Here is a 25,681-nt window from a genome sequence, read left to right on the forward strand (position 1 = left end):
GAAGCCAAGTTTCAAAGTCCTTCACAGATTAGCACTTCCTCCACAAAGCTATAGCTGCAGTACCGAGAGGTGGGGACCACTGAACATCAGAACTGTACCACAAGCTGGTTACTGTCTATCGTGAGAGACAATTGTTTAGCTTCAGGCGAAGTGAAGGAAGCTCATTTTAGAGGCTGCAGGTAGCTCATAAACAACTACTAAACTATCCATGAGAGGAGTGTGCACTCCTGCGTGCCCGTATGTCCCATCCTGTCTAACTAAGGATCATCTCCTTTGGCAAAATTCACTTGTGTGCAGTGGGCCAGTACACACATTATGCATAACTTAAGTCCCTGAAGATGCATAAGCCTTTGCTAACCCTCTACATAGGGGTGAATTTTGGGTCATGTCAGTAGTAAAAATACATGCAAAAAATAAAATTGAAGGGAAAAAATCTGCAGAAATGAAATATTCTTGATCTAGGTTAAAAATAAGGAGGTGATTCCCCAGGAGAGATTTTTAACCAGGGGGCTTTCAGTTAGTTACACCTATAGACTTCATACATTGTGGCTGATCCATAACATTCACAGGGGAGGCAGCATGCAGCTAGAACTGGATGTTTGCCCAGAACTGTAAGTCCTTTTAATATGTGCTACTGCATATTTCACTCAGGTATATTTTGCTGGGGATAATGTATTAATGTTTGCCACAAAGCTGCAGAACAAAATAAGATTTCCTTAGGAATTAATTGGAAGCAGTGTTTTCCTAATCAATATTCCCTAAAATGCGCTCAAGGTGCATTAGCACATTAGGAAAGCTACCAGAGAGCCATCTCTTATCTACATGGGTCTCAGCTCAAATCCATAGGGTGGTTGAACTTTTTCTAAAGCAGTGGTGCTGTTAGCTGGGATTGGAACACAATATCAGTGGTGCAAGTAAAGTCAATTTCTTACCGGTACGGGGGGTGGGGGAGAAGGGGGGAGAACCAACTAAGGGGAGGGGGCACATGACCTCCCCACATGACTCTCCATGTGACTCCTCACCATCCTGCCGCCAGCCCAGGACCCCCATGCTCTGCCCGTCCCGTCCCCACATCCATCCCATGTTACCTGGGGGGCGGCTCTGTCCTCCTTCTGCTGTGCTGGAGACTTTGGGGCAGGGCACTCCCGGGAACCACAGCGGGGAAAGGAGCAGAACCCCTGGCCCCGCCCCCTGCCCTTCCACAGAGTCGCGTCTCCGTCCTCCCTCTGTGTACTATAGCAGCAGCCCTACCGGAGGACAAGGTTTGGGGGGGCGAGGCTGGGTGGGGGCAGTACAGCCGCCGGAGGAGCTGCCGGTGTTCTGCTCCTTTCCCTGCTGCTGATGCCCCTCCCAGCGGGGAAAGGAGCAGAACTCCCATCCCCACCCCTCAGCCCTCTCCTCCAGCGGGGCTGCTGCTGTGGTACACAGACGGAGACACAGCTCTCCTCTGGCGGCAATGCTGCTCAGGGCCACCCAGAGGATTCAGGAGGCCTGGGGCAAAGCGGGGGAGCTGCGGCGCTTGTACTCACCCAGCGGCGGTACGGGTCTTCGGCAGCATTTCAGCGGCGGGGGGCCCTTCAGTCGCTCCGCGTCTTTGGCAGCACTGAAGGGCCCCCCGCCGCCGCCGAAATGCCACCGAAGACCCAGACCGCCGCCGGGCCAGGGCTCGCAGGGCCCGGGACCTGGGGCAAATTGCTCCACTTGCCCTCCCTCCCCCCGGGCGGCCCTGCTGCTGCTGTGTCCTTCCCGTACGCTGTACCAGCTATAAGTAGCTTGCTGATACGGCGTACCGGAGCGTATCGGCCTACTTGCACTGCTGCACGATATGATGGGGTCACATAATAGGGAGCTACTGTGCAGAACCTTTTCAAAATGGAGAAAACATTTAATAGATACATAGAGTGGGCTAGAAGGTATCACTGTGATCATCTAGTGTCACCTCCTGTATAACACAGGCTATAGAACTTCCCTGGAAGGATTCTTGTTTGGATTAGAGCATATCTTTTAGAAAAACATCCAATGTTGATATAAAAATTGCCAGTAATGGAAAATCTACCACAAACCTTAGTAAGTTGTTCCAATGATTAATTATACTCACTGCTAAAAATTAGCACCTTATTTCCAGTCTGAATTTTTCTAACTTCAGCTTTTAGCTATTGGATCTTATTATACCCTTGTCTGTTAGACTGAAGAGTCCATTATCACAGGGCTTTGGAGCGGAGCCCGGAGCTGGAGTGCGGAGCAGCTCTGGAGCAGTGGAGCTGCAGGTTTTTGCCTGGAGCTGGAGCGGAGCCGGAGCACAGTTCCAAAGCCCTGGATTATCAAGTTTTTGTTCCCCATGTAGGTACTTATAAAAGTGATCAAATCACCCCTTCTCTTTGTTAGGCTAAATAGACTGAGCTTCTTGAGACTACCAGTATAAGGCATGTTGTCCAATTCTTTAATCATTCTCACGGCTCTTCTCTGAACCTTCTCTCAACATCCTTCTTGAATTGTTGAGACCAGAACTGGACACAGTATTCCAGTAGCAGTGTAAAATATGGAGGTAATATTTTACTCCAATTGCTACTCAAGATTTCCATGTTTATACATCCAAAGATCACATTAGCCTTTTTGGCCACAGTGTTGAAATGGGAGCTCATGATCAGCTGATTATCCACCATGACCCCGAAGTTCTTTTCAGAGTCTCTGCTTCCCAGGATAGAGTTCCCCATTCTTTACGTATGGCCTACATTCTTTGTTCCTAGATGCATCACTTTACATTTGGCCATATTATAACAATATTGTTTACTTGTGCCCAGCTTACCAAGCAATCCAGATCACTCTGCATTCGTGATCTGTCCTCTTCATTATTTATCAATCGCCCAATCTTCGTGCCATCTGCAAACTTTATCAGTGATGATTTTATGTTTTCCTCCAAATCACTGACATCCGTTAAAGAGCACAGGGCCAAGAACCAATCCCTGCAGGACCCCATTAGAAACACACCCGCTCTAGCCAGCCTGTACTTGAGAAGATTGGCTCCCCATCTACTGAGATGAAGGCCATCCAAATTTTATAGCCCCCTCTCCCAATAGAAGGTAGACCAGTGTTCCACAAAATCAAAACTTTTTGCTTTACACCACTTACCTATCCAGTGGTTCACTTCCAGGATCTTCTGTCTTCCTTTGCTTGTGGGACAGGAAGGAACTCCAAGAAGATCACTTAAGCATTCTTCTCTTATTCTGTTGTGGACCAGGATGTAGGCAGAGCAAGAGTCAGGTCTAGTGTGAGAGGAGGCATCCAGGTTAGGGAACAAAGCCAAGGGTCAGCACCAGAGTCAACTGCCAATTACCAGAGCCAGGAGTCACGCCAGAGTCAGACTCAGGAATCAAAGCTGAGGGTCGGAGCCGAGGGCAGATACCAAATGCCAGAGACAAGGGTCAAGCCAGAGTCAGAGGCAGGACTGATAACTGATGGTGGAAGCGAGGTAAGGGCAGGAACTGGAGGACAGGCAAAGATCAAGCATGGAGCAAGAGCACAGTGGGAACAGGAGTGAAAGCAGGGGTGAGGTAGGAGCCAGGAGCAGAGCAGAAATTAGGAGCAGGATTGGGTGCAAGAAGCAGGCACAGGCAGGGTCCAGTGCAGCCACAACAGAAAATCATCTTGTTGGTCAGACAACTTCCTGTGCCTCCCTCTGGTTTACATACCATAGTTGGACCAATCAGTGAAACCTGGGCAGTCCTTCAGTCAGCTAAGGCTGTAGTCCTACTAGCTTATCGGCCCAGTGGGTTTCAGCAAACATTGGGTGGAAGTCACTATGCAGCAGATGGATGGGCACTCCCAGGCCTGGATTCAAGACGTGGGACATCACATGTTCTGAGTTCTCTGAAGTCATCTATGATCATGCCCTCCTACATGGGGTAGAGTCACAAGGAATGCTTGCAAAGCATTGTGAGTAGAACCGGACCAAAAAAAGTGTTGACATTTGAAAACCAAAATATTTACATTTGGAAATGCTGCTGCAGTGCCTCATGGGAATTGTAGTTGAGGTGCCTCGAGTTTCCATCCTCCTGTATAGGCTAGAATCTCTGGCCTCCATGTCCTCTGATCCACCTCAGTCTCCCCTAATGGACAGGTGCATCATAAGAGTCCCTGAGTGTGGTGCAACATGGGAGATATAGTTCATGTGGGGAGTTCCGTTCATAACAGAGAACAGGGACGTGAGGCATCTGAACTACAACACCCATGTGGTACTGGATCAGCATTTCCAAATCTAAATATTTTCAGTGTGAGGCGTTCATTCTTTTTGACCCAAAAAAAAAATCAAACCTTTTCCTGGAAAGCTGATGCCTTTCACAAAAAAATTATTTTTCAAAAAATACTACTTTCCATCAAAAAACAGTTTTGATGGAAAATTTGCATCTAGCTCTTGTTGTGAGATCCTTTGATGGAAGGTGATACAAAAACACAGAGTACAATTATCAATGAATGTACGTATTTCTTACTCCATTCTAGTGCACCTACCAATGGTTGGAAATCATTAGCCTATAATCTAACGGTCCTCGTAATTTACACATATTTGCTGTCTCCTCTGCTTTCCATGTAACCAGAAGGAGCCTGTTCTTTTCGTTTCAATATCAGCTTTCATGCTGAGCAGCTGGTCCCCCTGGAATGGAAACTGGTTTCCCTTGATTGACTGCCACATGGTAGCAAAGGTTGACTAGGTCAGAAATGCCAATCTGACATGAGCCCATTTTGTTTCCTTCTTATTTCAGAGCACTACTTCAGGGAAAGAAAACACAGAAAGGCTCTTGCATTTTTTGCTGACACTTATGACGTGATCAATTGCTTGAGATGAGGCAAAGCAGCCTGGACAAAGTGTAGACGTTCACATTTCCCCTCCCCCCCCTAGAGTAAATACATTTTGACAGACTTCAAGGCAACATCAGATTTAGGATTTGGCTGGAGTTAAATAGCTGAGCTTCAAACCAGGCTGTGTATTTTTTGCTCCAGCTGTGGAACCGCACAGCTTAGGATGTTAGTGCCACCGACACACAGGTACTGATAGTTGAGGAGACCGAGACACTGTATGTTGAGTAGCACCTCCCTCTGCAAATAGCACAGGAGTCAATGGGTCTACTTATGGGAGAAAGCTCTACTCAAGGGTGAGTGAGGGTAATAGAATCTGGTCTAAAAGTGATGCAACTTCTGTTTCCTACCCCTTTCCCTCTAAAATAAAAAAGTTCTCTTCTCTACTACACAGGGAAATGCTGTAGCTCAGGGAGCAGATGTTCAGTAATTATTCCTGATTCCAGCATCCTTTGGTGTGGTCAGGCAATGTGCTACCACCAATAGATTTTTACTATTAGATTCTGATCTCCTATGGTTTTGGTTCTGATTGGATTCAAAACCAGGAATGGTGTATTTTCTAGCTACACAGTGGTCTTGGGTCAACTTTACCTCCTGTCTTGCCACCCTGCTACTGTCAGTCACTTGTCCCTGTCTTGTGTAGTTTCAGGCTGAGGTCAGTTCCCAGACTTCACAATCGTGTATCTCATTCTTCCGCTGTCTGCTAAGTATCTGTGGTTAAAAGTGATGCCACATTCCCCGCGGCACTTGCCAATGTCTTACAGAATAGGGATGATAATGATTTCCTCCTTTTGCACCTTGACACAAAGCTTAGGTGCCTCCTGGAGTTTTTCAAAGCTCAAATGAGTTCCATTTGTTATTTTCCTGGTCAATCACTTTTTCCTCATTATAGAAAGGCTGGAAAACTCTCCTGTTCTTCTAAGTGATTCCGGCAGGACTCATTAATATAATTTATCTTGCTAACTACTACTGCTTATGCTTGTGGGCTAAGCAATATGCGCCATCCTAAATCAGCAAATATCTGGTAAGCCTGCCAAGGTGGCAGTTATGTATTTGAAATGTACACTATAAGGAGAGCGGTGCTTGCATGGGGAAGGATTACTGTCCTACATTGCCATGCATTAAGATTAGAAGCCCAGCGCATGGTGCATTCCTGAAATATAAGCTGTCAATTGGGAACAGTGAAGACTAGCTTTCCTAATCGTCTGTCCCTCAAGATGCCCTAATCCAGAGTCTTCATAACTGACCTATGTGCTTCTCATTTTCATAGACTTATTAGGTGCCTCTTTGTAAAAGAGCCAACAGAATTACCGCAGGGGGGGGGAAACGGTTTCCTGTAAGGATTTGTAATCAATATCACATGTGGGCTAAATGATGCTAACGAGGTGGGGAAGTGCTTCAGTCTCTGGTGTTGCTGTGGGCTAAGAAAGAAATGTGGTACCCTTCCATTGTAAAATACAAAATGCACTATTCTTCCTGCCTTCTTTCCAGACCTGAGGAATCCACTGCCCAGTAAACTAACAAAGGCAGGTCTGACTAGCTGGTGAATTAGCCATCCAAGGTAACAGTTACCCCAGACAGTTTCTAATAAGTATGAGAAAAGCAGAGCGGTGTTGTTAGGACAGGCAGTGGGGCCAACTATCACGATTCTTCACTGCCCAGAACTTCGCAGATGCCTTTATACCTGTAGACAGTGGGTGTAGAATGCTACCAACTCAGAATTCCTCTCTTACAGTAGTGGTAGCGTTTTACACCTCCTTCACGGGCCCTTTGCACGGCGATACACGATGACACAGATGCAAATCAGCCCAGAATCAGATGTAAGAAGTTAGAGTGAAAAGTGTGTGGAGAATCACTGCCTGGTTGCAGGAGTGTCTGGCTTCTGTTGATGACTTCTGCTGAACAGGGATGCCAAAGGCTTTGTGTTCGCTTGCTCAGATAAGAGGGTGAACTCTCCAAAATCCAGTACCATCCACAAGAGGAAGAAACAAATTCCCATTTCTGTGTTCTATCTTATGAAAAAAAATAATAAGGAAGCTTTGTAACTATTTCGCTTGCAATCAAAACTGAAGAGCTTGGAATGTCCATGTGCTACTTTGGAGCGACAAGTTGGTTTCTTTTTAAACAACACAATCAGACACTTTAACAGTGAAAAGTAAGGTGTCTCGGCACAGCAAAGAATCCACCCTTTCAAGTCCATATTTGCTTTCCAGGGAAAAACTCCTCAGTTTGCTAGAGCAGCAACACTTTCAAGTTTGCAATGACACCAAGTGAGTTGGGTGCATAGTCTTGGGCTACATTATGCACAGCTCTGTCTGGGAGATTGGCATTTGTCTCAAGAAGAATGAGTAGTTAATTGGTGGGATTTTTGAAAGCACTCAGTGCTTCTATTCCCACTGAAGTCGATGTAAGTTCTGCCATTAACGTCAGAGTTTAGAGTTAGGCCAATTTGAAAATCTCACTCTACAAATTTTGTAGGATGATTGATCCCCACACCACACCCAATTTGCCTTAAATCTTTTGTTTAGTGCATTCATGACATGGCCACATACCTACTTCATAATTCCACTGTTATCACCCTGTATTGTGCTGGTGACAAGCAGCCTCTAACCCTCTGCTGCTGTGGTTGACTGAGATTAGATGTATGTGGCTCAGGGGAAGCTTGCTAAAGCTTTTCTAGCTGTTCGCCAGCATAAGAGAAAGAGGGGAGTTGCAGGAGCCAAACCAAACCCCAGGCACTTCTCTGTACTTCCAAGTTCACTGTTACAAATGCCATTTAAGAGACCGTCCCCTCGGGAGATAAAAGCTTCCCCATGTTGAGAAATTATCTGGAGGGTCTTGTGGGAGCTAACTGTATCCTCTGTAAATTAAATGGAGAACAGCTCAGCACATTTGTGTGGAAACCTATTGTGATACGATGGTCCAAAAAGCTCTAGCAAGAGAGCGGCACTGTAATGATTTAATGGCATTATTATGTCCTGGCATTAGCAGTGGCCAGAGCCCAGAGAGGGGTATGACAACAGCACATTAGCAGCAAAAGAAAAGGGAATCCACCTCCACCGTCCCCTCCCGGCTTGTTTCATTTCTAGGGGGACAGAGCATCGCCAGCCCTGAGAGATCAAACATCAGAAGCTAGACTGAAGGGAAATAAATCATCAGGTCTGTGTGGAAAACATGAGATTGATTTCAGGGTGAATTTGTGCACACCTACATGTACAGGGTTCCAGGCCTACCCTTCTTGATTGATGAAAAGGGGCTTTTGTATTTCACATGTCATAGGCAGATTCTTATTTAATATAGAGATATTTATGAGGCATCTACCTTTTAAAATGTGCTTACTAGTTCTCTGGAAATTGTCTGAGGTAAATAAACTTATTCTGGGCTGACCCCCCCCAACACTCCTACAGGGAGAAGTTTGCTTACACACACACACACACACACACACACACACACACACACACACACACACACACCCCTCATTCACTGTACTCATGAGCTTAATAAACTTGGAGCTTCCCTATTTCTGTCTCAGATGGTGAAGGGTGAAGAACACCCCCTGTCCCGGTTTTTTACACTTGCTACCTGAGGGTGCTCAACTGAGACCCATCAAACTCATTTCACATAGGCCACCGAAAGAGCTATTTGCAAGAAGGAAACAGACTGACAGAGAAACTGCCTGGTTTTTGGAAAACCTATATCCTTTTTCTCTCTTCTGCTGAATTTTCTCTTTCTGCTTTAAGATGAATGGTTTGGACATGTCTGAAGTAAAACAAGGCAAAGATAATCTGCTTTTTTTAATGATGACCTGTTTCTGAATGCCCTGGCCTGATTTATGAAAATGAAGTATATGTTATACCATGTCTTGGTGCTGCTCTCTTGGCATTGTGAACAAACTGCAACCGAACCGTTGTGTTTATTCATCCAAAGGACTGGCTGGGAATTGAATGATCAAATAATTATTGCTCTCTTCATTTACAGAGCAGTAAACGGGAGAGATTGGGTAACCGAACCGCTCAATCTCTCCCTGCCCGCCTGCATCTGTTTGTTTTTATACATTATAATCTTAACGGCACAAGATCAAGGCATTTCTTTAATCATTCTTGCAGTAGTATTGGGGTTTTGGTTTGCTCCCTGTTTATGATAACCCTGGGGAAGCCAGAATTGAAGTCTGTTTTCCTGCCAGCTTTATTTTCTCTCTCCATTGCATGACCATTAATGAATTTAAAATCTGGCAGCCTGATTCTCCTCTCACCCTGTGTAAATCAGGAATAACTCCATTTTAAAAGGGAGAGATTCTCACCCCCACTTCGGTTCCTTTATGTCGCATAAAAGGGCCAGAGTGGCATAAAGATGCCCTCAAAGCCCTATATCCTGCTGCGGAGGATTCCCCTGGTACAGGCACTGTAAGGCTGCTCCCAGGGACCTCCTCAAGCTCCTCAGTGCTGGGGCATGGCAGGGGCAGAGCTGGGGGTGGGAGAGGCATGCTGAGGCGACCGAGATACTGGGCAATGCTGCCACACACAGGACAACTCAGGGAGGCTGATGTAACTTAGGCCCCCTGGGCTGCAAGTTCTAAGGTGCAGCTCCTAGAAGTCCAGCACAGAACCTCACCCCAGCTGTCACGCTCAGATCAGTGTCAGAAGTTACTTATACCCAGGAGCCGCTTGGGGGTCTAGTCCCAGCTCTGTCCTTGGGAGACACTTAGCCTCTCTGCCTCAGCTTCCCCCTCTGGGAAATGAAGATACTTGATTAATTGCCTCCCCAAGGCATGGAGTTAATTAGTTAAGGCTGCGTAATTGCTTAGTATAGCTAATTGTTAAGTGAGGCACTGGAGTTGTAAGCTAATACACTGGCCTCAAGTTTGAGAAAGGAAAATCCCCATTTACAGGCCATTCATTGCAATCGGTATCTGGGCTTCAGTGTGCAGAGGCAAGCTAAGTATCTGAGGCATTCAGCTCCCTGGCTGATTATTTTCCTCGGAGCCACCTCGGCTTGAACTTTGATCTGCAATGACTCAGGTGTAAACGAGAGCTTTGAGGCTTTGTCTAATTTTTCTCCTCGCGGGCATCCCAAGGAGAAGAGCGAACCAGCAAGTAGCAGCTGAAGCTCATTAGCACACCAGAGATTTTCAGTGTCAGAGCATCACTTAAAACACACAGAAGGATTAGGAGGAACGCACAGTGCTAGCGGGGAATGGAAGATCCTCTCCTGCAGATGCGAGGTAACGTGAGGTGAGAGATGGAGCAGGAGTACCAGTCGCTGCCTGAGGGTCCTGTGCCCTCCTGTCTGGCAGACAGGACATTGGAGAATACAGGTGGGTAGAACAGGGCCGGCACAACCCATTAGGTGAAAAAATTTGGGGGGCGGCGACCGCAGCGGCCGGATCTTCAGCCGCCCTGGTCGTCGGCAGTATTTCGGGGGCGGGACCTTCTGCCGCCTCTGTCGGGGGCGGCATTTCGGGGGCCGGACCTTCCGCCGCCTAGGGCGGCAAAAAAGCTGGCGGCGCTCCTGGGGAAGAATGATGCAATTCATGTGAGCACAATACCTGTAGGGCAGCACTGTGCCCCTTGTACAGATCCAAGTGGAAGGACTGCTCTCTTCCAGTGCCCTGGGGATGGAATCTACCCTACACACACAAGAATCCATCCATGCAGCTAAAGGGCGGGGACAAAAAAATGTGGAAATGGTTTTGCTATTAAGCCCTTTGTATTGAAAAACAAAATACCAAGGATGTAAATTGTGCCACAAAAGCTGGTGATATTTAAATAACATTTAAATTCACTCAGCATTTAAACAGAAAAGTAGAAAACGGCATTAAATTCAGATAAGTGCAAGATTATGCATTCAGAAGTCAGAAATATTAAATATATCCACATAATGGAAAAGAAGGTCTGGCTGGTAATGGATTGTGAAAAGAGTTCAGGGTTTTAATAGATCATTCCTTCAGATCATCAGCACTGTAAAGTTGTAGTTAATAAATTATTTGACATGTACATTTACTCATATATTTTAACTAGCTGTAATGAACAGGTCTTGTCGGCTCACCTAGACTCCTGCAATAGCTGCCAAAGCGCTTGAGTGAGATTTAGTAACTCTCAGCAGTATTGATAGCCAGGGCTACAGGTTATTATGAATAAAGTGTTGTCAGAAATGGCTTGGAAAGGACATTGTGTCCGATCCTTGTCAGACTCACAGTATTGAGGTAGGCTTGGTTTATGCTCCCACCCTGAGCTTTTGGACGGACGATATGTCTTCTGCTGAGATCAGCTGTAGACACACATGACCATCTCTTTCTTGGTAGATCCTAGTTTCGCTAACGTAGAACCTTTCGATATCAATCCATATGGCAAGTCAGGGGCAGCCCAAGAGATAAGCTAAGTAGGTGGTTGCCTAGGGTATTATTTTTGCAAGAGCACAGTGACTGCCTCGGACACTGATCAGCTGGCCAGTCCCACACTCTTTGAACAGAGACTGGGAATGGCTGAGCCATTACACACATTGAATCTATTTCCCCATGTTAAGTATCCTCACACCTTGTTGTCAAAGTGTCTGAAATGGGCTATCTTGATTATCACTTCAATAGGTTTTTTTCTCCTGCTGATTATAGCTCATCTTAATTAATTAGCCTCTTAGAGTGGGTAGGACAACCCCCACCTTTTCATGTTCTCTGTATGTATATATATCTCCTTGCTATATGTTCCATTCTATGCATCCGATGAAGTGGGCTGTAGCCCACGAAAGCTTATGCTCAAATAAATTTGTTAGTCTCTAAGATGCCACAAGTACTCCTGTTCTTTTTGCGGATACAGACTAACACGGCTGCTACTCTGAAACCTCCCATACTCTTGTTCTCCAGTTAGAGTTTCTACCCATCTGGTTCATCCTCCAAAGGGACAAGAGGTTTCTGTTTCTGCTGTTGGCTGTAGCAAGGCCTTGGCCTCCCAGAATCCTTTGTACTATCACCTACCACACCTCTTTCGGCACACCGCTGCAGCCAAGGAATTCTGGGTCATGTTTGAAGAAGTAAAGGCAGATGGTTGAGCAGACACTTTCTTCTTCCAGAGGAAGAAATGATACAAATGGAGGAGCCAGTCGGTTACTGAGCTGGCTGTGCTGGTGGGAAGGAGGGAACAGAAATTGATGGGAGAGTCATTGCCCAATTCTGTCTTTGCCACAAGTGTCAAGTATGAGGACATTGGGCTTCAGGTTTGGGTTTACCAGACCAGGGGTGGTTTAGACAGGAGTTCCATTTCATTTGAACTGCCAGAGTTCAAAAGTGGTTCAGAATGAAGTCTGGTTCTCCCCCATCTCTTGATGAAACTAATAACTTTTATCATACAACACACACACACACACACCTCCTCCTCCCTTTCATGCTGTACATTAACAAAGGCACTATTTTATTCAACTTTTCAAAATGCAAAAATCAAGTGCTCTTTATTAGGGAGAGGTTGAGGGGAAATGCTAATATCAAATAATCCTCAGCATGTGTAGTCTTTCAAGGAACCGCCCGTGCAGTAAATTATAATAAACCTGTCTGGACTTGTTTCAGTAAAACTTTTTTCAATCCGATTTGAGTGCTTTTTGTATCAAGAGAGATTTAAGACCTCACAATGATAAATGGAGCCCTATTGACACGATGAATACATGCCTCCAGATATGGATGGATTAGAAAACTCCCTCTGTCTCTGTTGAACAACAAAATACCATTTTCTGTTTGCTTTGCATATGCTTGTTTTATTCTGTGGTACTGTCCTCAAAATGTATTCTTATCCCTTATGAAACTGGGGGGGAAATGTTTCAAGGCCCCCAAACATAGCCTTATTATAATGACAGCTCCACCATCCCCAGCATGTTGGGTTTGTTTGGATTGTGAGCGTCCTGCTCCATTTCTCTACTATCCCTCATTAGGGACTAGGTCCTGTAGTCCTTACTCATGCAAAACTCCCACTGAAGTCAAAGATAGCAGGATTGGACCATCCTAGAATAACCTACAAGTCACTTGGATTCTGTATGATGCAGGACACTAGGGAAAACAACGGTAGGTTAGCATCACTTGAACAGAGCCCAGAGTTCATCTAAACTATGGAAGGCTGGGAAGCAATAGAACAAGGGAGAAATGCGGTGCAAGAAGAGAGAAGGGTGACGGGACCAGAGGAGCTGGGGGTGTTTAAGAAGTAGCCGAGATAGTGGGAAGAGGACCAGGACAGGAGGAGGGAAGCCACAGAGGAAGCATAGAATGTCCAGAAGCTGTTCACACCACTCCACAGAAATGCACAGAATGCTCTCACAAACGTGGTGAGGACCTCAGCTTTGTGTCTTTTCTGAAAGGTGGCACCCCCAGAAGCACAGCACCCCTAATGCCATGTGTCGGTGTTGGTCCAGTACTGATTCAGAGGGAATCTTTAATGCTACTTCCTGCAATACAGCAACCACCATCACCACTCCAGGACATCATTTCAGAATTGATCAGGGAAATATGCCTCCTATTGAATATCCTGTGCAGGCACCTACCCATCTGATTTTCCTCATGTTTACATCACATTTCCTTAGAATCACACCAAACTGGAGGAGAGGGAACTTAATACCATCTGTCTGACTTACTGGGGGGCTGGGACCATGACTCAGTGGACTTCCATCAGAGCCAGAACAAGTTCAGAACCAGAGCCAGAGGTCCTAATGGTGGGGCTGAGAACTGAATGGAGCTGTTCTTTTATGATAGCTCCCATTGGAAATATTTATAGCAGGAAAAGCCTGTTTGCTCGCAAGTATTCCTAAATTATGCAGTCTGCTAATGGCAAACCGGGCACCTTTCTTGTTGTTGCTAGTTGTCCTCAGAGTTTGGAACTAGTTCAAACCCGAATCTTATCTCTCCCTCCCTCCCACTCACTCAGCACGGGGTGAGCTTTATAATTTTGTACAGAGACTCATTAATTTTTTCCTCCTTTCCCTTTTACAGGTTTCTGACAGATGTGACTATGTCTTTGTCAACGGGAAGGAAATGAAAGGCAAAGTGAATGTCATCGTTAATTTTACTTACCAGGATCTGACTGCCCCACTGGAAATGACAGTCTGGGTTCCTCGCCTCCCACTGCAGATAGAGATTTCTGACACAGAACTAAACCAGATCAAGGGGTGGAGGGTCCCTATCATCTCTAATAAGAGGTAGGTTTCATTAGCGAATGTTCAATCTGGGTTGTTCACGTGCCAAGCAGCTGACATGGCCAGCGGATCTGCACACACTCATTTGGCCTTAATGCAATTCCGGTGTAAACCTGAAGGTCACCAGACATTTATTCAATCAGCTGTCGCATTGTACTTATTAGGACAACAGGAACCACAGATTGCATGGATCTGCACTGAAAATCAATTTTCTTTTATAGCACTAGTGGGTTAAATGGAAATAGCTTGTTGGCCGGGTGAGGCAGGGTCAGTGTTTTCACTTATGCAATACTACAAGACATCAGCAAAGACCAGATCTGTCTGGTCTGAGGCCTGGTAAATGGGATGCCATTGTTTAATTTATTATTAATAACTATTTATTAAGCATAATAATTACTAATTGTGTTTGCATCACTTATATATTCCATATGTATATTACAATAGGTACATCCTTGTTAGTATAGTGGTAAGTATCCCTACGTGGGAGACTGGGGTTCGATTCCCTGACAGGGAGGCCATAGCATTTTAAGCCCTGGCTGGGATGATTTAGTTGGGGATTGGTCCTGCTTTGAGTAGGGGGTTGGACTAGATGACCTCCTGAGGTCCCTTCCAACCCTGATATTCTATGATTCTATGAAATCAGGATCAGGGTCCTATTTTGCTAGGTGCTGTGTAGACACAGTCCTTGCCCCACAGAGCTTACAGTCCGCGAAGACAAGTGGCACATGAAGGGTGGGCCAGAGGGATATGGGTTTATGTACACTGACAATTGTATTAATTACTATTATAACAAATTGATAAAGTAGGTGTGAACTATTCCCATCTGCCCCTGATTTATTGACTGGTTTCCTTGAAGTGTCACAGTAGAAGGGTTCTGATGGAGGGATTTGAAGGCCTGGCCTTGCAGACCTATTTAAAGAGGGGTTTCCATGCGTTAACTGGCAGCATGGAGATATTGGTATGGGTAGCTGATAAGAGCGCAGAGGAGACGTTCATGTCCATCGCTGACAAAAGCACAAAGAAGTCGGGCATCATAGACAGAGTGGGGTGAGTCATGGGATAAGAGGTGTGAAGGTGAAGATGAAAAGTTTGGACTTGACGTGGGAAGTCACTGGAGGTGAGGGAGGGGTGGGGTGTAGGGTGACCAGATAGCAAGTGTGAAAAATCGGGACAGGAGGTAGGGGGTAAAAGGCCCCTATATAAGACAAAACCCCAAATATCAGGACTGTCCCTATAAAATCGGGACATCTGGTCACCCTAGCAGGGTGGTCAGAGGCGCAGGCAAGGAAGGCGACTTTAGAAGCTGCTTTTTGTGTGAACCAGGGGCGTGGGGCTGTGAAGGTGAGAGAAACCAGGAGGCTACGTCATCCTGGGGGGAGATGAGGGACTATGACTTCTGTCAGAAATGTTCTAGAGGAAGAAGCTGCAGGACTGGACGTAGCCTGGGTGCGCAGGGCAAGAGAGAGGAAAGAGCTGAGGCGCTCCCCAGCTCCCTGTTTGGATGCGCCTATCAGTGCTTAACAAGCCGTTGCAGCCGGGCACACAGCCTCGCCCTCCTTCCTTGGGTTGCTTGATTTTTTTTGTTTCCCCAGACCAGCCCGAGACAGTGACGACGAAGAAGAGGACGAGCGGAAGGGCAGAGGCTGCACCCTGCAGTACCAGCACGCCATGGTGCGAGTCCTCACACAGTTTGTAGCCGAGCCCTCTGACCCAGGTGGCCAGCTGAGCTATTTGCTAGGCTCTGACTGGCAGGTGGATATCACGGAGCTGGTGAGTGACTTCATGCAGGTGGAGGAGCCCAGAATCGCTAAGCTGCAAGGCGGACAGGTTTTGATTGGACAAGAACTTGGAATGACGACAATTCAGGTAGGGAAAACTGGCTGCTGGGCTCCCCCTCCTCCTTCGCCTTGGTGTACAAGGCTTTACCCTGCCCTCCTGAGAACAGCACTTGGCAAGCATCACCAGGGGAGTCCCTTCATTAGGAATAGGAGCATAGAAATGGAGTCAAACCAATCTCTCCCAGATCCAACACCCTCAGACCTGGGGCGGGACAGAGGATGAAATCTAAACCTGGATCCAGATCTGAATTTTACAAGTTGTTCTTATCTTTATAACTGGATATACCACCACACCTCCCTCCCCTCCCCCCCCCTCCCCCAGGGGTTGGGGCTTCGAGGGACTCTCTTAGATAGGAAGACAGGAATTGGGGTATCGGGAAGAGACTACAAAGTTTTTTCACTGTTACGCTGGGTCCTGGCTTTGAATCTGGCCTGGGCTGCTAGTATCTGAAAGCTTCTGCCATCCGATGCCTATTTGGCAGCCTATGTCAAAAATGAGTGGTGGTCTGAGTCATCCACTGGGCAGTGGGCACTGTGCCCACATCATCAAAAACACCATGACTGGCACAAATATGCCCCCTTGTTGGCAGTCTTAGTGGAGAAGCCATGGACCGAATGGGGTTGAAGGCTGAATGACCCTCTCCCCCTGAGATGGTGAACCTTTGAGTCAGGGTTGAGGCACATGAGTAGGGAAGGTTGCATGGACAGTGTCCAAGCTGTGTCTATTCTGTGGCTAATGAGAGGATTTCGGTTTCAAGGGCTTTCACCAGCCATACAGTCACACATAAAAACTAGCATTTGAACACACAGGAATGCAGCCATTGACCACTGATCATGCATCTAGCACAGTGTCCCTTCTGCAACAGAAGCAAAGACCATATGTTTCAGCGGAAAGTGTAAAAACCTACCTAATACACTCACTGGTGCAATACTCTACTGGGTGGGGGGATGGGACAGGTTACTTTCTCTTCCCAGCTATTGATCAACCTATGTCCTGAAGCATGTGGGTTGCAGGCTTCAGTAATTTTATCCCATTCCATGTAACATCAGAACCCATTTCTGCCTATATTTGACTAATACTTTTTTGATACTAGATCCACAACTGCAGATATCACAAGGGAGGCAGCTGGTGAAATAACTTCATATTGTCAGGGCCTAAATTGACAAAGCAAGGCACTAAAGCTGATATTAACTAGGGCAGGTTGAAGAATTAGGATGGAAATATGAAATATGAAAGCCTGGGATTGAAATTATTGAAATTCAAGTTGTGTTACAGAATATAAACATTACAGGGACAGGGACACCCACAAAGCAATAATAGCAATCAGTGCTCAGATAGTGCTTTCCAGCCAAGCGTCTCTAGGTGCTTTAGAAAGGATGAGAATAAGTGTCATTAGGCCAAATTCTCTGTTGGTGTAAATTGGCGTGGCTCCATTGACTTCAGTGGACCTATGCCAATTAACGCTAGCTGAGAATTTGGACCATTAACTACATTTTACAGATGGCGAGACTGAGACATAGGGAGGTTAAATGACTTACCCAAGGTCACACAAAGAGTCAGTGGCAGAGCCAAAAAACCAGAAGCTAGCTCTGCTAACACCTGTTCTGGTAACCTATTCACTGGATTGGGAAGCGAGGTCCCAGAACTGAAAGGATAAATCTCCTATACGTACTCCCAACTAGACAACCTATCAGCAGGCATTGGGGCTAAAAGGAAGATAATTGCCTCATCTTCAGGTATGTTCATGACCCCAGACTTTCAGGACAGTCCCTTAGATAGCTGCATCTTGGACTTCTGGGGCTGCTACGCCTGGGAGCCTCAATAAAAAGGTCTTTTTTATAGGCCTCCAAGACTCTGGGACTTGCAGTTCTCACTACAAGGGCACATAAATATCTTGAGTGACTCTGAAAAGGGAATTCAAAGGGAAAGAAACTGATAGCTCGGTATGTTTAAAGAACCTGTTTGGCAAAGTGTAGCCCACCGCACAAGCATCATTAAACTAAGCCCCCTTCTAAATACAAGTCTGTGGTTAGTGGTGTCTCAGTCTGGCAACTTCTCCTGCTCAGTGTATTCAGATCCCTTTAGTCAGAACAAACCTCCTTTCTATGTTTCCGTCCCATTGTCACAACCGTTTTCTGCAGTGTGCTCTTATCCTTTAGTTCTGCAGGGCAAGAATTTGGAATGAAACTCATTCTACTAATTGTTTACAAATTGTCTTGTGATATTTAGAATCTTAGGGCAGGTCTTCACTACGGGGGGGGTCGATTTAGGATACGCAAATTCAGCTACGCGAATAGCGTAGCTGAATTCGACGTATCGCAGCCGACTTACCCCGCTGTAAGGACGGTGGCAAAATTGACCTCCGCGGCTTCCTGTCGACGGTGCTTACTCCCACCTCCGCTGGTGGAGTAAGAGCGTCGATTCGGGGATCGATTGTCGCGTCCCGACGAGACGCGATAATTCGATCCCCGAGAGGTCGATTTCTACCCGCCGATTCAGGCGGGTAGTGTAGACCTAGCCTCAGTAAAAGGTTTTTCTACCTCTACCCCCCCACCCATACTTTTTTAATTATTACCCATTTAATTGCACATACTATTACAGTTACATTTATAATGAACTTAGAAAGGGTTAATAAAGAGAGCTGAGTGAACAACTGATTTTTCAGTGTGGTGGCTGAACTGAAAAACCTGGAAACAAATCAATTACTTTGTAACTGAAACTGTTTTTATCACAGAAACTGAACCCCCAGAATGTGTTTAGTTGAACGAAACATTGCAACCGTCATTTGGGAATGAAATTCCAAATGGTTCGTTTTGAAAATGTCGAAACAAAACGTTTTGTCATTTCCGGGGGGAAATTTTTTTTTTCTAGCCGAAACTATTCCCTGAGTTTGACCTGAATTCACAAATAATTTCGGTGACTCAAAATGTGCATTTTTAAGCGAATTTACTACTTGCTGAAAAAATATCTCCCAACTCTATTAATAAATGATTAATAGATGTTCTAAGCATGTTACAGATGTGAATAGCAGTTATAAGCGCATTAGTAAAAGGTGTTGTATATGTTCGTAATCAACCTATTTACTTGTTGGACTCAATATCAGTTTATGACAATTGATTAACCTATCATTTATTATTAATGTATAAAGATAGCCCTAATATTAAATCTGTGCACTAACGAATAGTACAATTGATTATTTATTTGCATTACAATAGCACCGGAGGGCCCATTGGGGATGCCGTTGTGCTGGGTGCTATCCAAAAACATCCAGCGCTAATAGCGATTTCTCTTTTCAGATCCTGTCCCCTCTTTCGGACGCCATCTTGGCTGAGAAGACCGTGACAGTTCTGGATGAGAAGGTGACCATAACAGACCTCGGAGTCCAGCTGGTAACTGGATTGTCGCTCTCCCTGCAGCTCAGCCCAGGGAGCAATAAGGCCATCTTTGCTACAGCAGTAGCACAGGAGCTTCTTCAATCACCAAAGCAGGTACAAGGACCCAGGGCATGTGTTGTTGACTGACAGGATGGAACTTCTGAGCCCCAATCTACTCAGCATTTCCCGCCAGCTAAGCTGATGGGATCAGGTGGCCTTTTATTAATAATATTCTAGCAAAACATTGTAATTTATAGGCACCTACATCTGAAGGTCACCAGGCGCCTTAATAGAAAAACAACGTTCCCATAAAAAAAAGGCAATATGCCTGTAAAACAAAAATCCAAGTGCCAACAAACAAACCCTCTCCGTCTCTTTGGTTCACAGCCCATAAATAACGCAAAGCCCCACAGACGACCCAGTCACATGCCATAAATAAACAACATAACCCGCCCATCCCGCTGTTGGGGTCTCTGGCCCCATTTATTCCATCCAAATGAACACACCGCCCCTCAAGCTCCGGCCGGGATGAACATCTATGTATGCACCAGTCTGGAGATAAAAAAGGAAAGAGCGTTGTATTTCCCCACAGTAAACTATTGTGATCCAGTTTCTCTCATTCATACTGGAGTAACTGCCGGTGGTGGTGGAATTATTCCAGATTGACACTGGTGCAAATGAGAACAGAGCAGGGTCTCTTGTGCTGTAAACCGCTAACAGATGGGGCTGGACTTGCTATAATGCCAGCCACCTCCATCTTTAGTTACTTGCTATGAGTATTTCAAAATGCCCCTGAGAACCTCCCGTTCTTACTGACCCATGTTATGATTTTGATTTTTCAGTCACCCCTTGTCTCCTTTGTCAGGGGCCACAAGGTCTCTCACTTCCCTTCTGCTCATCCCCATCCCTTCAAAAGCCCCTGTTTCTGAGGACAGTCGGGTAATGCTCCCACCAGGGGCCATCAGCTTTGTTCCGGCATTTGCTTGAGCCTTCCCTTATGAGCAACACCAGACACTTCCTCCTGTCTGTGCTGTGAACCCTTGCGGGTCCCAGGAATGCCGGACTCAAACTCCGATCCCAGCCAGTGCGCTGCTCTCTCTCACACCCTCACTTTGAAACCACTTTGCTGGGGACCTGAGTGCTTGAATCACATGGTGCACTCATGCACTGGCACTCAGCAGCCCTGCGCTGTCCGCATTCACACAGCTCCTTGAGTCTGAAAACACTGGATCATTTAACAAATTTGCCATCAGTGACTGATTGATCTTTGTTCTTTCTTACGCTGTTGTCTGCATTTGAAATGACTTATTTTTTATACCAACGTCATCAATGGGTTTACAGCAGGGAAGACCATGGAGTGACACAGGACGAATTGGGCCCTTTATGTTTAAACACATTTTGTGCTTTAAAGGTAAATGATAAGGGTAAATACATTTGAATTCTGGCCAACTGGTGAGAGACTCTAATTCATCGCAGGGCCTTATCCTTGAGCTGGTGGATGAGAAGTAACATAGGGCTGCTGTCTTTTTAGCGCAATAAAAATCAGGTTCCCATAGACTTCCAAGAGCTAAGAAGATGATGCCATGCAGCTAGAAACAGAGCCAATGAACTAATCCATTGCTGACATGTGGAGCTAAACACTCTTACCTTGAAATCAGCTCAGAAGCTGGGTTTGATGGCATTTAGCCCCAGCATGCTACACCGCTCTGACATTTCAGTTCCAAGAAATCAAGTCTTTTTGAATCCCTCTTCTGGGTGCAGTGGCACACTCGGAATGCTGGCGAAAATGTAACAAACCAGAAAGGAAAATGTTCACCCTGGCAGGGCTGTACGAGTTTTGATCGGTGCCCAATTACTCCCCTTGCTTAGCACATTATATTTCAAAGCACGTTCCCAATAAGGAGAGCAATGTGAAATTATTAAATTATTATGCTGGTTTAAGCAGCACAGAGGGAGGATGAGAGTTGATGCCATAAATTCCGTGTGGCCTTCAAGAAACATCTGAAGATTAATAAACACAAAGCCAGGATTTATGACAGAGCCAGCAAAGTCTTAGGGCCTGGTCCTGAAATAAGGACACAGGCAAAGCTCCCATTGAGGATGCTGGGAGTTTTTCCTGAGTAAGGATTTCAGAATCAAACCCTTACTTAAAACAGCAGAGAATCCTATTACAGTGTAGGCTATCTCCTGTGACCTGTACGGGAGAACCACTGGTAAACATGATGTTAAAAAACAAAGAAAAAGGTTTACTCTCCGCATGTGCATTAAGTTAGGATGTAAAAACAGCCTGTTTTTTTGGTTGGTTGTTTTATTCTTCAGGTCTGTGATCTACTCTTTAAATACATATAAAATAGTTAGATGTAGATGGTGGAAATAGACTCCAATGGAACTATACTGATTTACACCAACTGAATATCTGGAGTGGGTGTATGTATGTGCTGGCCAAGCTTTTTAGAAGCTACTAACAATTTTGAGTGTCTCTACTTAAGGTGTCTCAAGTTGGCAACCAAAAATGGAGGGTCCCAAAATCATTAGACACGTGTGAAAATCTGTTGTGTGTATAAGACGCAGAATTCGGGCTCAACCCTGCCCCTGTTGAATTCAATAACAATGTGTCTGTTGACTTTAGAGGATGTGAGATCAGGACATCATAATTCTAATCTAAACGAAGGAGAGTATTGTCTTGCTTTACATTGTTAGCAAGCATGACATTTATCTTGAGCGTTTTGCTTAAACAACAACAACCCCCACTGACCCAGCTTGTGCAAAAACATTTTTATGCTAAAAGGCAAAAACGAAGCTCGAAGACCCGGAGTCACTGTTGCTTTATTTGCTAGATTAGGTGCTTTTAACATATGTTATGTATAATAAGAGGAGATTTTGTATCTTAAGCAGTTTAGAAATAATGTAATAAATATTTTTTCATTTAAATATATAACTGCAGTAAATGAAGTCAGTAGCCGGTAATGCCTTTTGACGTGCAATTTATTATCATGCTGAAGTAGACTCCATGGATCTCAGAGAACACAGCTCCCTTTTAGCATCTCCTGGGAAAACAAAGCTTATTACCAATGGGTGTTTAAAACTAGTATTTTTTTATGCGTCTCAGTGAGGAATTAATTTTCTTGCTCAGCCTTATTTCTGTCCTGCTTATAAATGGTTTGTGGGGAGGAGGGGATTGGTGGGAAGACAGTATTTTTCCCTTGCTGATTATTCTGTGTGTGTGTGTGTGTGTGTGTTTATTTTATATATTACAGGAAGCAGCCATCAGCTGCTGGGTCCAGTTCAGCGATGGAGCTGTCATGCCTCTGGATATTTACGACGTCAAAGACTTCTCCTTGATCGCTACCTCTCTAGATGAAAAGGTGGTCTCCATTCACCATGACCCTAAATTCAAGTGGCCCGTGATCGCTGCTGAGACTGAAGGCCAGGGGACACTGGTGAAGGTGGAGATGGTGATCAGTGAACCATGCCAGAAATCCAAAAGGAAGAGCATCCTGGCTGTTGGGAGTGGGAGCATTAAAGTCAAGTTTGGACAGAGCGATGCCAACCCTAATATCAGCGACAGCAAGCAAAGCGGGGCTGGTGTCCACCTGGAAAACCATGCAAGCGACCGGCGTCAGAAAACCACCTTGCAGGACAGAGCTAGGCCAGATGGGCAGTATTACAGCAGCTCCTCAGTGGGCCAAATGGAAGGTAAAGGAACTACCACGGACAGGTCTATTTTAAGTAAAAAAGAGGACAGAGAAAGCCTTCTGGATGACGACAGCCATCTGCAGAACATTCCAATAGACTTCACCAGTTTCCCTGCACAGGTGGACTTGCCAAGAAGCAATGGGGACTTGGAAGAGAATGACCTTGTGCAGTCACCCAGAGGGCTCAGTGATCTGGAGATAGGAATGTATGCTTTGTTGGGAGTCTTCTGCCTGGCAATCCTCGTCTTCCTTATCAACTGTGTCACCTTTGCTTTGAAGTACAGGCACAAACAGGTCCCCTTTGAAGAGCAGGAAGGCATGAGCCACTCTCATGACTGGGTTGGGTTGAGCAACAGGACAGAGCTTCTGGAGAATCACATTAACTTCTCATCCCAACAAGATGAGTGCATCACTGCCATTGACAGAGGGGTGGACTTTGAGGAGAGCAAATATCTCCTCAACACAAATGCCCAAAAGAACGTTAATGGCCAAGTCTTCAGGTCATCAGACTCCACATTCATTGAAGGGAAAGAACAGAAAAGTGAACCGACCGCCTCTCCTACCTCCAAGCGGAAACGAGTCAAATTCACCACCTTTACCACCATCTCCTCCGACGATGGGTGCCCGACCGTCAATTCCATCCTGATGAGTAGTGAGGACGATATTAAATGGGTGTGCCAGGATATGGACCTTGGGGAGTGCAAAGAGCTAAGAAACTATATGGAGAGATTACATGAGAGTGTGTAATAAGACGCTAAGGACCTTTTTGGTTTTTGGTTTTCACTCACCTTTCTGCCTTTAATTTTGGGTCTTGGGGCAAAAAATGTGTTGGCAAATGAGAGTCAAGTGGTGGATAATACCTCAGTGGAGCCCCAGAAGCAACCCAAAACCAGCTAAGAAAGCAGAGATACTGGACAGCTCATACAGTTCAAGTCTTCTAATGGGCTTGGAGACTGGAACAAAATGTGTGTGCGGTTTCTGATGCATGGCAACATGGAAAAATAAACCTTAGCAAAATAATAAGATCTCATTCTCTGAGCTTTCCCGGGAAATCAATAAAAATAACAAACTCCAACACAGTTTGGATATTACAAAGCTCACACAGTTCTAATGTTCAATATCACAGGCTGTGGTTAAAAGCGAAAATCGGGCTTGGAATAAACGGATCAACGAAAGGAAGCTTGTCATTCAAGACACAAGCAGAGGACATCCAGCTGAGAACGTTAATTTAAAGCTGACAGACAACTGCAGAGTGAGCAGCACAGCAACCTCAGTTGCAGAGTTATGAGTTTCCAAAGAATCTAGGGGGTTGGTGGAGGGGGAGTGACTGAGTTGTTTACAGACCCGCATGATCATCTCCCAAGCACTGAGAATGGATACACGTACAATAATTACAGAAAGCTCTCTTTTTCAGTAGATGCTGAGATAATAAACTTTGCTGGCCAATTTTCAGTATTTCTTAATTTGTAAAATAGGAGAAGGTATAATCTATAATCAACATACTGCTCATATAAAGGAAAGTTTGCTTTGGAAAGGTTTGAGAGACCCAAGGTCTTTTAAAGAAGTCCACTCTATCTGGTTTTCCTGTTTAAATTTGTATTCCCCAAGCATTTTCCTGGAGCACTCTCATTTGATATCCTGGGGGCACTTATTAGCATTGATCTGCTTTGGAAGTTTGGTGGCTTTCCCCTTCCCTGAGATCCACATTTATTTATCCACAGTGCAGTTCTGCCAAGCACGGAGCCATCGGAACTAATTTGGTACTTGCTTTACCTGTTGTAATTTACCAAAGTTGGCCACTCTCTCTTGGGTAAGTATAAGTTGTGCTGAATTCGGAAACCAACAGTGACCGGCTCTTTGTTCTCCTTCCCCTTTTGAGGCTACGTTGTTCGTTTCCGTTTTGATCATACTTCTTCAGACCAACTGCTGCGCATATTTATATGGCAGCATGAAGGCCATGGAGGAGCACTATACACCCTAATAGCTGAATGGCTAAGCTTGGTAAATAATATTTGTTTCACCCAGCGGTGATGATTGTCTTTTCTCAGTCCTCTTATATGTATATATAGTAGAATTCCAGTAATTGCCCTTTGAATCCGAAGTGCCCTCCTGCCCTAAAACTGGAGTCATCTGTTTGGTCCAGAATTAATCACCAGTGGCAAAGTGCCAAGAAACTATGGTTTGATTTGGGCCCCCCCCCATCTCCATTTGTTTTGCAGACTGAGCCCATGCCTTTAGTTGACTACAAAGTCTCTCACAGCCACCAAACCTAGGTTGTCCAATTTAATACCCCACCCTACCCACAAAAGCCTTGATTGAATCCATCTGTATTTAGAATGTATTGTAGATTGTAAGAATGTAATATATATTTATAAACATACCAACTGCGAATAAAATTTGCATTTCGGTGGGCTTCATCTTTTTTCCTACTCTGAGCTCCTCTCTCTCCTTGCACTCATTTACCGTAAAAGAGACTGTCAACAATGTATACAACTGTTCTTGGATTAAAGGAACATGCAGATTTAAGGATCTCAGCACAATCCAATTACAAACTTTTCCATCTGGTAATGTGGCGCTTTGTGTGGGGGGAAGATAAAACAACAACACCGACTCGTTAGGATTAAGTGTATTTTGCACCAAGTCACCCTTTCAAGATTTGAAACTCTTTGCAAATAACACTCATGTATAGTTCTGTCTGGAAAGCCTACTGCACGAAATGCGGGTCGTGTTCGGTGTGGGACGGCCAGAAAGAGAGCTACA

General features: G+C 45.3%; 1 protein-coding gene across 1 annotated transcript in view; it reads left to right on the forward strand.

The window, feature by feature from the left end:
- The window catches only part of TMEM132D (transmembrane protein 132D), a 412,093-nt gene extending 388,425 nt beyond the window's left edge, over positions 1-23,668 (forward strand). Inside the window, exons 6-9 of the mRNA XM_065417537.1 lie at positions 13,811-14,016; positions 15,606-15,879; positions 19,149-19,340; positions 22,484-23,668. Coding sequence (XP_065273609.1) covers positions 13,811-14,016; positions 15,606-15,879; positions 19,149-19,340; positions 22,484-23,668 — 1,857 coding nt within the window. The remainder of the gene's footprint in view (positions 1-13,810; positions 14,017-15,605; positions 15,880-19,148; positions 19,341-22,483) is intronic.
- Positions 23,669-25,681: the final 2,013 nt, after the last annotated feature.

Source organism: Emys orbicularis, chromosome 16 (genome assembly GCF_028017835.1).
Source record: "Emys orbicularis isolate rEmyOrb1 chromosome 16, rEmyOrb1.hap1, whole genome shotgun sequence".
In the NCBI taxonomy this organism is placed as follows: Eukaryota; Metazoa; Chordata; order Testudines; family Emydidae; genus Emys; species Emys orbicularis.